At 49.8% G+C, this 13,770-nt stretch overlaps 1 protein-coding gene across 8 annotated transcripts in view; it reads right to left on the bottom strand.

The window, feature by feature from the left end:
- Positions 1-13,770, bottom strand: part of Ltbp2 (latent transforming growth factor beta binding protein 2) — a 98,884-nt gene that overhangs the window by 31,924 nt on the left and 53,190 nt on the right. For all 8 annotated transcript variants that reach the window (XM_040742759.1, XM_040742760.1, XM_040742756.1 and 5 more), the window contains 2 exons: positions 13,006-13,292; positions 12,483-12,585 (listed from right to left, as the gene is read on the bottom strand). In XM_040742759.1, coding sequence (XP_040598693.1) covers positions 12,483-12,585; positions 13,006-13,292 — 390 coding nt within the window. The remainder of the gene's footprint in view (positions 1-12,482; positions 12,586-13,005; positions 13,293-13,770) is intronic.

The following is a 13,770-nucleotide window of genomic DNA, read 5'->3' as shown; positions in this document are numbered from 1 at the left end:
CATGGCGACAATAACTAATAACAAGGCATTACATATTGAAAATCCCTGGGATTTTAAGCAGTCTCACCCTTCCCCTTAACACACACAAATATGATTGAGCCGATTAACGTGCCTATCAATGCAGAGCAACACACATATTTGTGTGTGTGTGTATGTGGCATATGCATATGTTCCTGTGGTGTGATGCATGGATAGGACAGAAGTCAGTGTAGACTGTCTTCTTTGCTTTCCACCTTGTTTTTTGTTTTAGGTTAACCATTGTACAATGTATTCTTATTTCAAAATATCATGTTGTGTATAATATATATATACACACATATTTCAGTAAGAAAATATCTCCAGACACTGAAGTAATACTTTATACCAATAATCCCAGCACCAAAGAGGATGAAGCAGCAGGATCACCTCAAGTTCAAGGCCATCCTGAGACAGAGTACAAGACCCGTCTCATGTAACAAAAATAATTTGTTTTTTGAAATGCTAAAAAAATAATTTCTCATCTGAGTTTTCAACCACATATACAGCTATACTACTATATGCAGTATACATTCTACCACATTCGCCTTTTGCAACATAACATATGGTCAGACATGCTTTGTTTGTTTTATTAACTTTGCATTTGGAGACGACTATAGATACACGGGAGGCGTCTGAATGAAGATTGGCCAACAAGGAAACGGTATCAGTATTTTCATGCTAACACACATCCTGCTTTGATTCCACAACATCCCTCTTACATCACAGAGACAAAAAGCCCCTATTGATACTAAATAGGAAAAGGAAAACATCTACATTGTTTTAGTGCGACAGTCCTGTGGATGTGTCCACATCTTGGGTTTGATCCCCAGCATTGGTGACAGAAGGAGGTGAGGGGAGGGGCAGCTTGAGTTCGTAATTCCTAAGCTAGTAAAGAGAGACGATGAGTCAGCTCAGTGGCTCAACACACTTGCCACCAAACCTGACAATCTGAGTTCAGTCCCCAGGAGCCACACGAGGGAAGAGGGAGCTGATACTCTAGCTCCAGGGGGTCCAACGCCCTCTACTGACCTCCATAGGTCACTCAGGTGCACATGCCAACACAGAGGCATAATTGAAGATAAAAGGAAATATTTAAAAATTAATGCAATTTTTCTGGGCATGGGGGTTCACACCTTTATCAGGAGACAGGGGCAGGCAGATTTCTGTGATTTCAAAAAACATTCTAGTCTACACAGTGAGACTCTCTCTCTCTCAGAGAAAAAGAGGAGGAGGAAAGACTGATGCTTTAATTGCACAGCCAAGTTTGAGTGTCTTGGTTCTTTTTTTACACGTTTTGTTTTTAGTGCTGAAGACAGAACTCAGGGTTTCGTACTTAACACTAAACTAAATTCCCAACTCTTCTTGCCCCACCTCTTTATATATATATATAAACAAGGTCTCACTGTGTAGTGCAGACTCAAACTCTTTATCCCCACCTGCCTCAGTCTCCCAAACGCTAAGAATCTAGGTGTGTTGTGTGACCATGCCTGACCTACAAATGTGTTTCTAAGTGTGTAGCTTTTGCTTATCAGCTCCTTCTCATGGCACTTAGGGCGAGGTTTGTTATCAATGGGAACAGACAGAATTTTGCATCTCACATGGTCTTCTTGGCCAATTGGCTTTTGCTGCACATGTCAGGTCATATATGACAGGCCATCGTTTTTACCATGTACTCTGCTGATGACGTGTTGTTATAAGAAGTGTTGGTGCTATGCTTTTCATGATTGCTTATCATTATGTCATTAGCAGTCTCCTGGGATCACAGGCTTTCAGGAGGAATGTTCTAGAGTCATTCATTTGCTCTGTCAAAACTTATTTAGTTAACACCAGGCACTATCCAAGTCCAGGAAGCAGAGCAATAGGAACCACAGTCACTGTAACACGACAAAGTCAAACACATGGAGTGCCAGTTGCCTGGAAACCCCACCCAGGACATGTTGCATTCCAAGCAAGACATGTAACGGCCTGACATATGGACAGATCAAGTGTGGACGTACGGTAACCGATAAAGCGTAATGCTCTCTTTACTACTAAAAAATATAAGTTGAGGTCCTAAGATTTAATGACATGACCCATCTTCTCTGAAGCTTCACGTGAGGCTGAAGGTCTGGACTAGGACACCACTCAGATTGATAAGTGTGGATTCTGAAACACTGAGTGTCAGATGGAAGGGTGGGAGTGAAGCTGGGGACAGACATGTCCCCGGCCTGGGGCCTGATAGTATGTACTCAGGACAGATGGGAGGGGAGAATGAGAAGAATGAGAATGAGAATGAGAAGACATTGTCAGGAGAGAGGCTGGCAGACTGCATGCAGGCAGCAGACGTTACGGAGAGCAGAAGGCGGGGGAGGATGATGCAGAGGACTTGCCAGGGCTGGGGAGTAATGCTGAGTCAGTGTTTGTGTGACGTCTGAGGACCGAGGACACTAGGCCACAACAGTAACCGTCAGGAGGTTTTCATCCCCAGAGCAGGAAAGCGCAGCTCAGGAGATAAAAGGGCTGGCAGGAGCTGAGTCGGTCGAACGCAGACTTCTGCCACAAAGGCCAGAAAGAGAGAGAGACAGAGACAGAGACAGAGACACACAGAGAGACAGAGACAGAGACACACAGAGAGACAGAGAGAGGGAAGGGAGAGGAAAGGAAGGAGAGGAGGAGGAGGCGAGAAAGGGGGCACCTGCTCAGGCAGGTTTCAATATGCCAGAGGCCAGGGCATATAGATGTCCCTCCTAGACGTCAAGAGGGAGCAGAAGTTCTGGGCAATTGGGAGAGGAGGGGAGAGAGCTAGGCTAGAGCTGTGAACAAGAGGAGCCGCAGCTGCTGGGACCTGAAGAAAACCCTGGGAGCCCCAGCCGTGTACGCTGAGAGGACCCGGCTAGGGCACAGAAGCACGGGCTTCCTCTGCAGTGGCGCCCCTGCCCTGGAAGGAGGCTCTCCTCTCACTGGGCTGAAGAGAAACAGTGAATCGGCAGTGCTTCTAAAGCCCCAGCTACTATCTTTAGCGGCTCTCCCAGTTTTGGCCAACGATCTCCACGTCAAACTAGGTGTTTCCATATATTTCCATACCTTTTCTCAACCTTCCAGAACGACCCATAAGGGATAGTTCTTAGCTTCTGTGAAGCCTAGTCCAGCTCCAGTCCTGAAAAACCAGTTTAAATCTCCTTGGGAGAAGGAGCAGAAGTTCAAATGGCCATGAGGCCTGGGGTGAGGATTCAGCAGCCACTGACTTATGGGGGTGAGGGAGGCAGGTGTCCCTCCTGCATGTTCTTAGGGTACCAGCCTTCCTTGCTCACAGCATTTAACATGTGTTGTGGCCACTACCCTGCTTATCTGTCTCCCTCCTAGAGCAAAAGCTCTGTGAGGACAGGGACTCCATCTCTAGTGCCCAGTACCTGTAGCAATCTGGACACTCAGACCAAGTGGAAACAAATAACAGCAAATCCCAAAACAGACTTGCAGCCGGTGAGACCCTATTGTAAAGGCTTTACATAGCAATGTATTTAACTCTCATAACAGCCCTTGGGGTACTTAGTATTCTCACCCCATTTCGTAGATTAGTGAATGGAAGCAGACACAAGCTGGAAGCATGCTTAAGGTCAGCCAGGGGGTGGATGGAGCTGGCATTATGAATGCCAGAAGGCTAGCTAACAGAGTTGAGACTCAGAGCCATCTGCTGCTTCAGATAAACAAATGCACCAATCATGGGATCTAATGGAGGCTATAGGAAGATGTCAGCCGGGCACGAAGGCTACCACCATTCCCAGGACCTTCCCCCACTTTGTTTTCAGGGATCAGGAAAAGGAAGGGATACAAAGTGTCAGGATGAGGCTGTTTGACAAGTGCACAGCATACAGAATCACCACCCAGAGTCATCAGAGGGAAACATGAACAGCCGCACCACGTCAGGAAGGTAACAACAGCTCCAAGGAGGAGTGGGATCCGGAGATCTGGAAAGAGACAGTGGCTACAGGTGGCTGGAGAGACGGCTCACAGGTTAAGAGCATTTGCTGCTCTTGCAGAAGATCCAATTCCAGAACCAACAGGGAGGCTTACAAGCATCTGTAACTCCAGCCCTTGGGATCCAGCACTTTCTCCTGGCCTCCTCAGGCACTGCATGCAGACAAACAAGCAGATAAAACACACACAGGCAGCCGGGCATTGGTGGCGCACACCTTTAATCCCAGCACTCAGGAGGCAGAGGTAGGCGGATCTCTGTGAGTTCAAGGCCAGCCTGATCTACAGAGAAAGTTCAAGGACAGCCTCCAAAACAATACAGAGAAACCCTGTCTCAAAACAAAAACAAAAACAAACAAACAAACAAACAAAATCCACACAGGCATAAAAATGAGTGTGGCTCCAGTGGCCATGTCAAAGGCATGGGGGAAGCTTTGGGTCCTCACAGTTTGTGTTCTGACACCTGACAAAACCAAAAGATCTCTGAAGGGCCCAGTCAGAATCGACTTGAAACTGTAAACATCTAAACCATGTAAGGCAGGTATGGGTAGTATTTCTGATATAGAAAAAGGGCTGTGTGGCTCTGGGCATCTCTGGTCCCTGCCTTTGCCTTTGCCCATCTCCTGCTCTTCCTGCTACTCACAGATGGGGTAAAAGAACAGAACACCCATGGCTGTAGTCTGTGTAACCCTGCTCATTCCATCCCTCAGCTTCTGGGACTCCCGAGGAGTCCTCAACAAAGACAAACTAATTGCCGAGACAGTTTTGGCCCTGGTTCCCCAGGCAGAGCCGGGAGGAGACAGTGAAGACATGTCTGGCCACAGGGTTATTCACACTATGCCAGTGTTGGCCTGTGATGACAGATGCCCACAGCAGGGAACATGGAGGGTGCCTGAAGCATCGCTTCCCCAGAGAATAGACTCAAGCTTGGGCTTTGGAACTGGCTGGAGTCTGGCCCCAGGTTTGCACACCTCAGGCAGGTGGGTATGCTGCAGTGAAACTTCACTCGTCTGGTAGAAATGGTGTGGGAGCCAGACACACAATTAATTCCTGACTTCACTCCAATTTGGAGCACATTTCTTCCTCTCTTTTAGCTGGTAGTTCAGCGTAGAAGTGGGGACAGAAATTTAGTTTGTAAGGATGTTGTGAAGATTCACTTTGCTGAAACAATGGCTGTCGAACAGAACTTCAAAACTCCCTGCCCCTTCCTTCCTTCCCCTACCCCTCCCTCCCTCCCTCCCTCCCTCCCTCCCTCCCTCCCTCCCTCCCTCCCTCCCTCCCTCCCTTCCTTCTTCCTTTCCTCCTTCCCTCTTTCCCTCCCCGATCCTTCCCTCCTAACCTCTCCTTCCTCCCCTTCTCTTTTTCCTTCCTATCCCCTTAAGCTGCTTCTGACCACGGTGTTTTACCACAGCAACAGGAAGTAGCTGATAGCGAAGATGGCAAACTCTTGTGGAATCATGGCAAACTCTAAATGAGCATGTAAGTCCCTGAACACAAAAGCCACCATTTTGTAACAATGATCATACTGTCCACAATTTGGACTTTCTCTTTGGTCAAGTGCCATGGCTCCCCTCAACGAGAATAGACATTTCCCTCAAAGATGGCCCTATCTGTTTCCTCAGAGAGGTCAATGTCACTACAAACATGAAGGTAGAGAGGACTCTGGGCAGACCCTCCCTCACACGGTCTGGGCTCTAATGCTCCAGCCCTTCCTGGAGTAGGCCAGAGACTCCACATATCACAGTCCCATCCCTGCAAAACAGGGGGGCGAGCTAGCTAAGCCTGGGACACAATTCCCAGGCGACTTCAAATCCATTGGAAGACACCCTCAGAACACCACCCAGCCAGAGATGATACTTGCTCAGCTTCACTGGAATTCAGTAAAACCCATTTCTCCAGGACAGGGGACTGGTGTCTCAACCCAGGTCTAGGAGATGAGAAAAACCCCACCCCAGTACAGCTGTCCCCCAAGCTAAGGTCCTCCAGCTTTTAAATGCCTGAGCCAGAGCTCCAGAAATCCACCTACAGACAGTGAATCACAGAGCTCCAGAAATCCACCTACAGACGGTAAATTACAGGGCACCAGAGGCAGGAGGCAGGAGAAGACGGACCTAGACTTCAGGTCCTTCTGAACAAGGGGCATGGTATTCCATGACACCTGCAAGCATCATTAGCATCCATTGCAATATGAAGGCCTTTTCATTGCTGCTGTGACTTGCCCTAAGGTTCTCTGCTCCAGACCTCCCCAAATCCTCACAGACCCAACTTTCCCCAGGACTGACATCACAGAACTACACCCCCGTAACACCCTTCATGGGACAAAGCTTTTGTCTTGTGAGCTTCCAATAAGTCTTCAACCACACACATAGGCACCCATCCTCTCAAGTTAGGCTGCTTCCCTACCTCTGAAACACCTGTCCTTGATAGATGAGCCTCTTGCACGGAGGCTCCTTGCGTCTTCAGGCACAGGACATTTTATTGCTGGGCATTTGCAGGTTCTAGTAAGTTGCACCCATTTGCTCAGTTTCAAGTTGAGCTCTGCTTTCCAGAAACATCTACACTTTCACCTTTTTTTCTTCACAGGACCCCTCAGAAACAGCCTCCCTCCTTCTACATAGGGCAATTATTTGAGCATGCCTCCATTAACACTTAGGCCTGGGTTACATGCTGCCAACCTGCCTGCCTGCCAATTTTGATGGTCATGATCCTTCATCCACAAGAAACTCATGAAATATGAGGCTGATACAAAAAAACAAACAAACAAACAAAAAAAGAACAACAAAAGAAATACGAAGACGGTGCACATACTCTCAACCCCCCCCCCCCGTCTAGTCCCCTAGGTTGTGTCTCTTGCAAGTAGGTCCAGGTTTTCCTAGGACAATAAAATCTGGGCCATCCGAGGATGAGATGCACTGTGCTTTAAGTACTAGTTTTACTTGCAATCCTCTTTCTGCAATCTTAGACGGGATCTTCAGCCTTCCTGGGGCTGTGTTTTCCCATCTCTTAAATGGTCTTCAAGATCCCCAGGCTGTGCTTGTGCAAATTAAATGAGACAATGCAGGTAAAGTGATGCTTCAGCAAATGGCAGGCATTGATGTCCACAAGATGTTGTCCTTCTTGAAGGACAGAGGGACAGAGTCTGCAGTCCCTGGAGAACCAGGGAGGTAAACTCATTCCAGGTTAGGCACGTGGAAAGATATTCTCGTGGCAAACAGCTGGAGGCCACCATTGCAGGTCTGGGGCCAAGCGCCAACCCCTCCCGTCCCAGCAAAGGGGCCTTGGGGTTGACAGCCAGTGCCAAGCCTGATGAGGCAGCTGCCAACTTTCCAGCTAACCCAGATGCCTGTCTTATATGGAAACTCAAAAATGTGGCCTCAATCAAAGTGGCTCTTGAGAGCAGTGTGTTCTCAGACTCTGGCGGGACACTGAAGAGACTCTGGGCTGGGGCCTTTTACTAACTCCCAAGGGGTCAGGAAGGCAGGGATCGGGATGAATCCCAGAGGTCACTGGGGGACATGCTGTACCATCCATTCAGAGGGAGGGGAAGGAGGGACTCACAGTAGGTCTAGACTGACCCCTGGAGCCATCTCCTTGAGGAATGGGGCTCTGAAATTCCTCTGAAGGAAAAGGTGTTTGTCTGTGCTGTTGGAACTGCGACTTCAAGGGAGTTTGTACATTAGAAATAGTAGCATTCAGGATCAGAGAGACGGCTCAGCCGTTAAGAGCACTGCTTGTTCTTCCAGAGGTCCCGAGTTCAATTCCCAGCAACCACATGGTGGCTCACAACCATCTGTAATGAGATCTGATGCCCTCTTCTGGCCCGCAGGTGTACACGCAGACAGAGCACTGTATACATAATACATAAATACATCTTTTTTAAAGAAGAGAGAAATAGTAGCTGTCTTCAACAGTCAGCCACAGAGCCTTGAAAGACCAGTATGACCTGGGGAAGCCATGGAGCCGTGTGGGTCCTAGGCTGCCCATTTGCTTGCTCCCACTGTGACTTGATTATTTTGGGGAAGACAAAGATTTCCCTAAGAGACACCATCCCATTTTATCAGAGGAGAAATAAAAGTAAAGCCACAAAGGATAAGAATGTTCTAGAATCCAGAAGCTCTGCTTTTCTTGCCCAGCATCCCCCCAACTCACTCAGCAGTGTCTTTTGTCCCCTAGTGCTTGCACAGTGGCTTGTCTGTCATGCCACTTTCCGGATCACCCCTGCCAGCCCTGGGGTAAGGTGTAGAGCTCCATGTCCTGGCAAACCGTCAACACAAACAAGGCTCCCTGATGCCCTGCCCTCTTCCCCATACAGTGCAGCCCTGCACTTTCACGGGTTTGAAATGTTTATGTTGCCCTGGTCTTTGTTATTTCTTGCTCGGTATGCTGGAATGCTTGCCATCCCAGGGTCTGTACCCGGCCGCCCAGCTTGCTGAGCTGTGCCAAACACTTGGGGGAAGAAGGCTGGGGCGCCACCTGAGAGACGGAGGGGAAGAGCTGAGTTTTAAGCATGCACGTGGAGGCTCAGTCTGTGCTTTGCACATCACGTACATGCAGTACCACGGATCCAGAGATCTTCCCCCATTCCCACTGAGGCTGACGGCCAGGCCCTGACTGGTCAAAGATGGCCAGCTCTACTAGGACCCAGGTCCTTGGTCAACCACCGGGCTAATCTCACAGTCCAGACTGTGAGTGGGGCAGGTGGACAGGCAAACAGCCCCCAAGATGCCAGTGCTGGCTTTCTCACTGATTTCCACCTTTCAAGTGAGGATGTCTTTCAGAACTTGTATGATGGTCACTGGGCACACCAGCCCCTGCTAAGAGGAGCCGGCCAAGGGTCGCTCACTGACCAGAGCAGTCCCCACAGCCTGCACCTCTGCATCCTGAGCCATCAGGGTCCTATTCTCCTGCTTAAGTCCCACAGCCAGCAGATGTGACATTTAAGTGAAGAGTCTGGGATCCAGGGAGATGGCTCAACAAGCCCTGAGTTCAGTATCTGGGATCTATAAGGTGGAAGGAGAGAACCATAAGTTGTCCTCTGACCTCTGCATACATACATACATGCACGCACACACACACACACACACACACACACACACACACACACACACACACTCTACTAATATCACCTGACAGGTCTCATACACCAACTTCACTGTCAGAAGAGGGACTGACCTCAATGACCTCAAGAACCCACAGGGCCCTAGGTGTCCCCTGACCCCATCAGAGAGCTACATGTCAAGAGCTCAGGGTCATGCATCATAGCCAAACCTCAAAGACCTGGGGCCTGCAGACTTACCCAAAGGATGATTCTGAGAGGGGTCTGGGCTTTGGTTGTGAGCGAGGCAGGATTCTGGAGAGACAGACCCCTTCTAAAATCCCGTTTTTCTGCCACATTTGTTGGCAGCTGAGCCCACTCTCCCTACCCATTGTCTCTCAGACTCCAGAAGCAACACCATGGCACCATTCAGGCCTCAAGACAAGCAGGAGCCTCTGAAGCTGTAGTCTTGGAACTGCCTCTTGAATGAACACTTGCCACTCCCTCCTAAGGCAATCCTACTAGGCCGGCACTCTAGCCAGCAGCAGGGGTTCAATATTCCCAGAAGGGCTGATGCTGTGTGCAGGAGCCAGCCTACACAATGTACTTGGAATACCTGCATGCCCCTCTCCCGGAACCATTTCTCCCTTCTCACCGACAAATACAATTTCCTGGGACTGCTAAATTCTTCCCCACCTGTGGTGATATATTATTTATGATTTATTAAAGCTTGCCTGAGGATTCAGAAAGCAAAGTCAGCCACAAACCAAAGAAGTCAGGGGATGGTGATACACCTCTTTAACCCTACCACTGGAGGTAGAGTGATCTGTTAGTTCAAGGCCACACTGAGCTACAAGAAATACATCTAGTCCTAAAGGAAAACAGCTCACACAAAGATGATCTCAGCACCTGGGATCACATGCCTTTAGTCCCAGGACTCATGAAAGGTATTTAATACAGGAACAGGGTCTCAAAGCCCACATTCATTCTCCAGCCACACTGAGGATAGGAAGACATTGAAGTCTCAGGATTCTCCAGCCACACTGAGGATAGGAAGACATTGAAGTCTCAGGATTCTCAGCCACGCTGAGGATAGGAAGACATTGAAGTCTCAGGATTCTCCAGCCACGCTGAGGACAGGCAGCAGTCTGAGGTTTGGTGGAGTCAGGATTGCCTTTCAGTCTGAGGCAGAGTAAGAGCTAGTGACCAGCTGCTTTGCTTTTCCGATCTTCAGTTTGAAGTTTGAACCCCACCCCTTTGCCTGTTCTCCCTCTAGTCATCCTGTATGTCACTTCCTCTAAGTTTTCCCTGATTCACCAGGTTCAGCCAATGTTCCCGACCCTTCAGACAGTTCCGCATCTAATGGAGTCACCATAGATTTGCATATTTATGAAGATGGCTCGGTCATATGGAAGGATGCCCTTTCCTAATTTATACAAAGTGCCACAGGGCCCATGAGTAGCCTGGTTGCACTGTCTGCCCCCCAGCACTCAGCACTGGTCCAGATGCTGCAGGAGGCTGTTTCTACAGTCAACCTACAGCCCATGAGGCTATAAGCTTGGAGAGGGGAGGCATCTCTTCTACCCCACTCTCCATGGTCCACTCGAAGCCTTCACCCCAAGTGTGTCTTCATCAGTGATAACACTTGAGGGCTAACCTGAATGTGGCATATAGAAGTCCCAAGCATTGGCCTGAGGAGGGAAACAAGGAAAGTGACCCATGCACCCAAAATGTCCCTGGCTTCTTGGGGAGTCCCTGAGTAGACTGGCATGCTCTTCCTAAGGCCAGGTTGTTCCTTCTCCCTCTCTTGAGGAGACATCATCATCATCATCACCATCGCCATCATCAACACTCAGCCTCCCTCAGTATCCATGAGAGATTGACTCCAGAACACCCCCACAGATATCAAAATCTGTGGCTGCTCAAGTCTCTTCTGCGAAACGGCATAGCATATAACCTAGCCTATCCTCTCACATGACTTTAGGTCACTTTAAGACTGATTATAATAGTTTATGCAATATAGGTTATGTGTAAATTAGCACTGTAGTTTTTAGGGACTACGACAAGAAAAAAAAAGTCTGCTGTGCGTTCAGTAGAGACCCAACTATACAGTCAGCAAGGTGTGGGGTGAACAAGGCTCACGTGACTGCTGTAGACACAGGACCCCAGTGTGCTGGGAGGCTACAAAAGCACATGATCACATAGCAAGCACCTCAATTCCTGTGGGCTCAGCATCAGGCTGCAGAGAAGCGAATTCAAGTGTCACTTTTGGAACTTGGATTGTCCTTCAAGTATTTTATAATTTATTATGTTTTATTTATTTTGTGTGGGGTCGTGTGTATGTGTATGAGTGAGGATCACACTTGCATGTGGAGGTCACAGGACAATTTGTGATGTCAGCTCAGCTCTCCCTTTCACCATGTGGGTCCCAGGGAGTGAACTCAGGCTGTCAGGCGCCTTTACCTGCTGAGCCATCTCACTGGCCCTGTCTTTCTAACATTTTTGACCCAATATTGGTTGAATCTGCAGTTACAGAATTGCAGGTGTGAAGGGCCATCTATAACATGTACCATGTAGTTCTTCTCATAGCAACCCTGTAGGACCGACACCATTGCTCTTCAGTGCCACAATTCACAAGAGAGGGGGCCAGGGCAGAGAGAGGTAAGCAAGCTGAACACAGACTGGCTCCCAACATGGTACTGTGACAGCATCCACACTTACTCCTAATGTGGAAAATGTAGTCATTGTCGCACTGTTGAGTCTGATGCTGGGAGCCCTGCTCCTCCCACCTTTGGGCTGTGATCCAGGCCCCCCACACAACCAGCTCACCGAGCTATTGACAGGCAAGAACACATGCCAAGTTCAGTCCTGGGGTGTGGCGGTGGGGAGACAGGCTGAGCAGGCCGAAGCCATTCTCAGTCACAGGCATCTGGTCACTCTTCCCAGACGTCAGGCTAAGACCTCTGTCTGCGAGCAGTGTGAATGGCTTTTTACTCAATGATCCTCAGTGCCTGGCACATAAGAGGCATCTGGCCCATGTCTGCTGAATGAACAAATGAATGATCGGATGTGTGTTGGGGTTTACTCAATCATCCAAAAGGGGACAAGGAACTGGGGCTCTCACACCCCAGTGTTGAGAGCATTTTCAGACAGACATTTAGCTTTGATCCAGGAGGGGAGTTGGGGACCTAAGACCCTCGGAGAAAGGAGACATTATAGGTTCCTGGGGTCTAGGCACGGGTATACGTGAGAGGGTGGGAGGGGTCCATCACTGGTTGGGCTCCCTATAGTCTACTACAGAAGTGGGATCCCCACACAGACTACCGGACTGAGCAGAGACCCAGCTGCTGGGCAGAGGGGCTGAGCTGGCTCCTCAAGGCACATCTGGAAGAATTGTCTGGCCTTGGGAATCTTTGGTGGTGAGGGTTGGGGATAGTGTGCTACCCCCCTACCCCTCCATCTTGATGCCAGTACTCACCTGGTCTGGGTGGGCATGGAGCACATGAGTTCACCCCCCAGAAGGTCCCCACACTGCCGCAGCAGTCTTCCTGAGAAGTCAGCTCCACCAGGGGGTTAGCACACTGGAGAAGAGACCATACACAGCACCTGTGACGCCTGCTGTCCACGCATCAGGCCTCCTAGGTTCAACTCACAGAAAGCCAGTGTTTTTCTGAGTCCAAACTCTATGTTGCCTTAGACTGCAGGCACTAGGGACGACTCTTCTACAAGGGGACTTCTGTGGTCCCCTTCTGTGTGTCTGGCTTATGTGCCTGGTTTATGTGGCGCTAGGGATCAAACGGGGGCCTTCTGCATAGGAGGCCAGCACTCTGCCAACTGAAGTAACCCCCAACCCACTCAGGTACTTTTGTGCTGTGGAGTTGCCCGTGTGGGAAACGGAAGCATGTTCCACAAGAACAAGGAAGAGAGAGAGGACTATAGACTGGGGGCCATAGCGCCCGCCCTAGACACCTGAGGAGCTGAGGTAGAAGCTTTGTTCTCACCTGTCCATTTGCTGTGCTCATGTAACACCGGCCCAGAAGTCCCTGATGCATGGAGACCACTTGGGGTGGTGGCCGGGGGCCCTCTCCAGCCTGAGCAGGTATGCGGTTGCCGGCCCAGTGACTGTGGCTCGGGCCGGCAGGGGGCCGGTGAGAGGCTCGGGTCTCCACACTGTTTTCTTCCAGCTCAGGGCCCCCCTCAGCCCGGACCCGCGCCACCTGGTGGATCTGCACAGAGGCCTCAGGCGGGTGGTGGATATGCACCTTCACCACCGAGGGATTCACAGAGGCTAGGCAGAAGGGTTGGGGTCAGAGCCAGGAAACAGGCCCCTACTTCATTTTTCATCCTAGATCAGGCAGGCTCCAGACTGTGTGTCTCTCCCAAAGCCCGCTTCCATTTCTTTGCCTGTTAGGTGGAATTAGAACAACGCCCCCCTCCCCCACCCCAGACAGAAGGAAGTGGTAACTCCTCTATGGAAGGCTCTGCTTTGAAAGCCACGCAGTTCTTTCTGATTCTACTTCCTCTGTGACCATGTGCAGCCCTGAGTGCCATCCAACCGCATACAGGCCATGGCCAAGGGATTCCTGTGGGTCATCCCACCACACAGCCTTCATAGGCACTCTGGGCTCAGGGAGCCCATCCCAACTCCTATAGAATCCTGTGTGTTTGTACCTTTAATTTGTCACCTATTAACTGAAGGCAGGGAAATGAAATGCATGCTAAATTCTACCCCCACCCATTCCCCCTCAACAGCCCAGGCTAGGGGT

This window comes from Mesocricetus auratus, unplaced genomic scaffold (genome assembly GCF_017639785.1).
Source record: "Mesocricetus auratus isolate SY011 unplaced genomic scaffold, BCM_Maur_2.0 Super-Scaffold_15014, whole genome shotgun sequence".
NCBI classification, from domain to species: Eukaryota; Metazoa; Chordata; class Mammalia; order Rodentia; family Cricetidae; genus Mesocricetus; species Mesocricetus auratus.
This window is presented reverse-complemented; position numbering and strand designations above follow the sequence as displayed.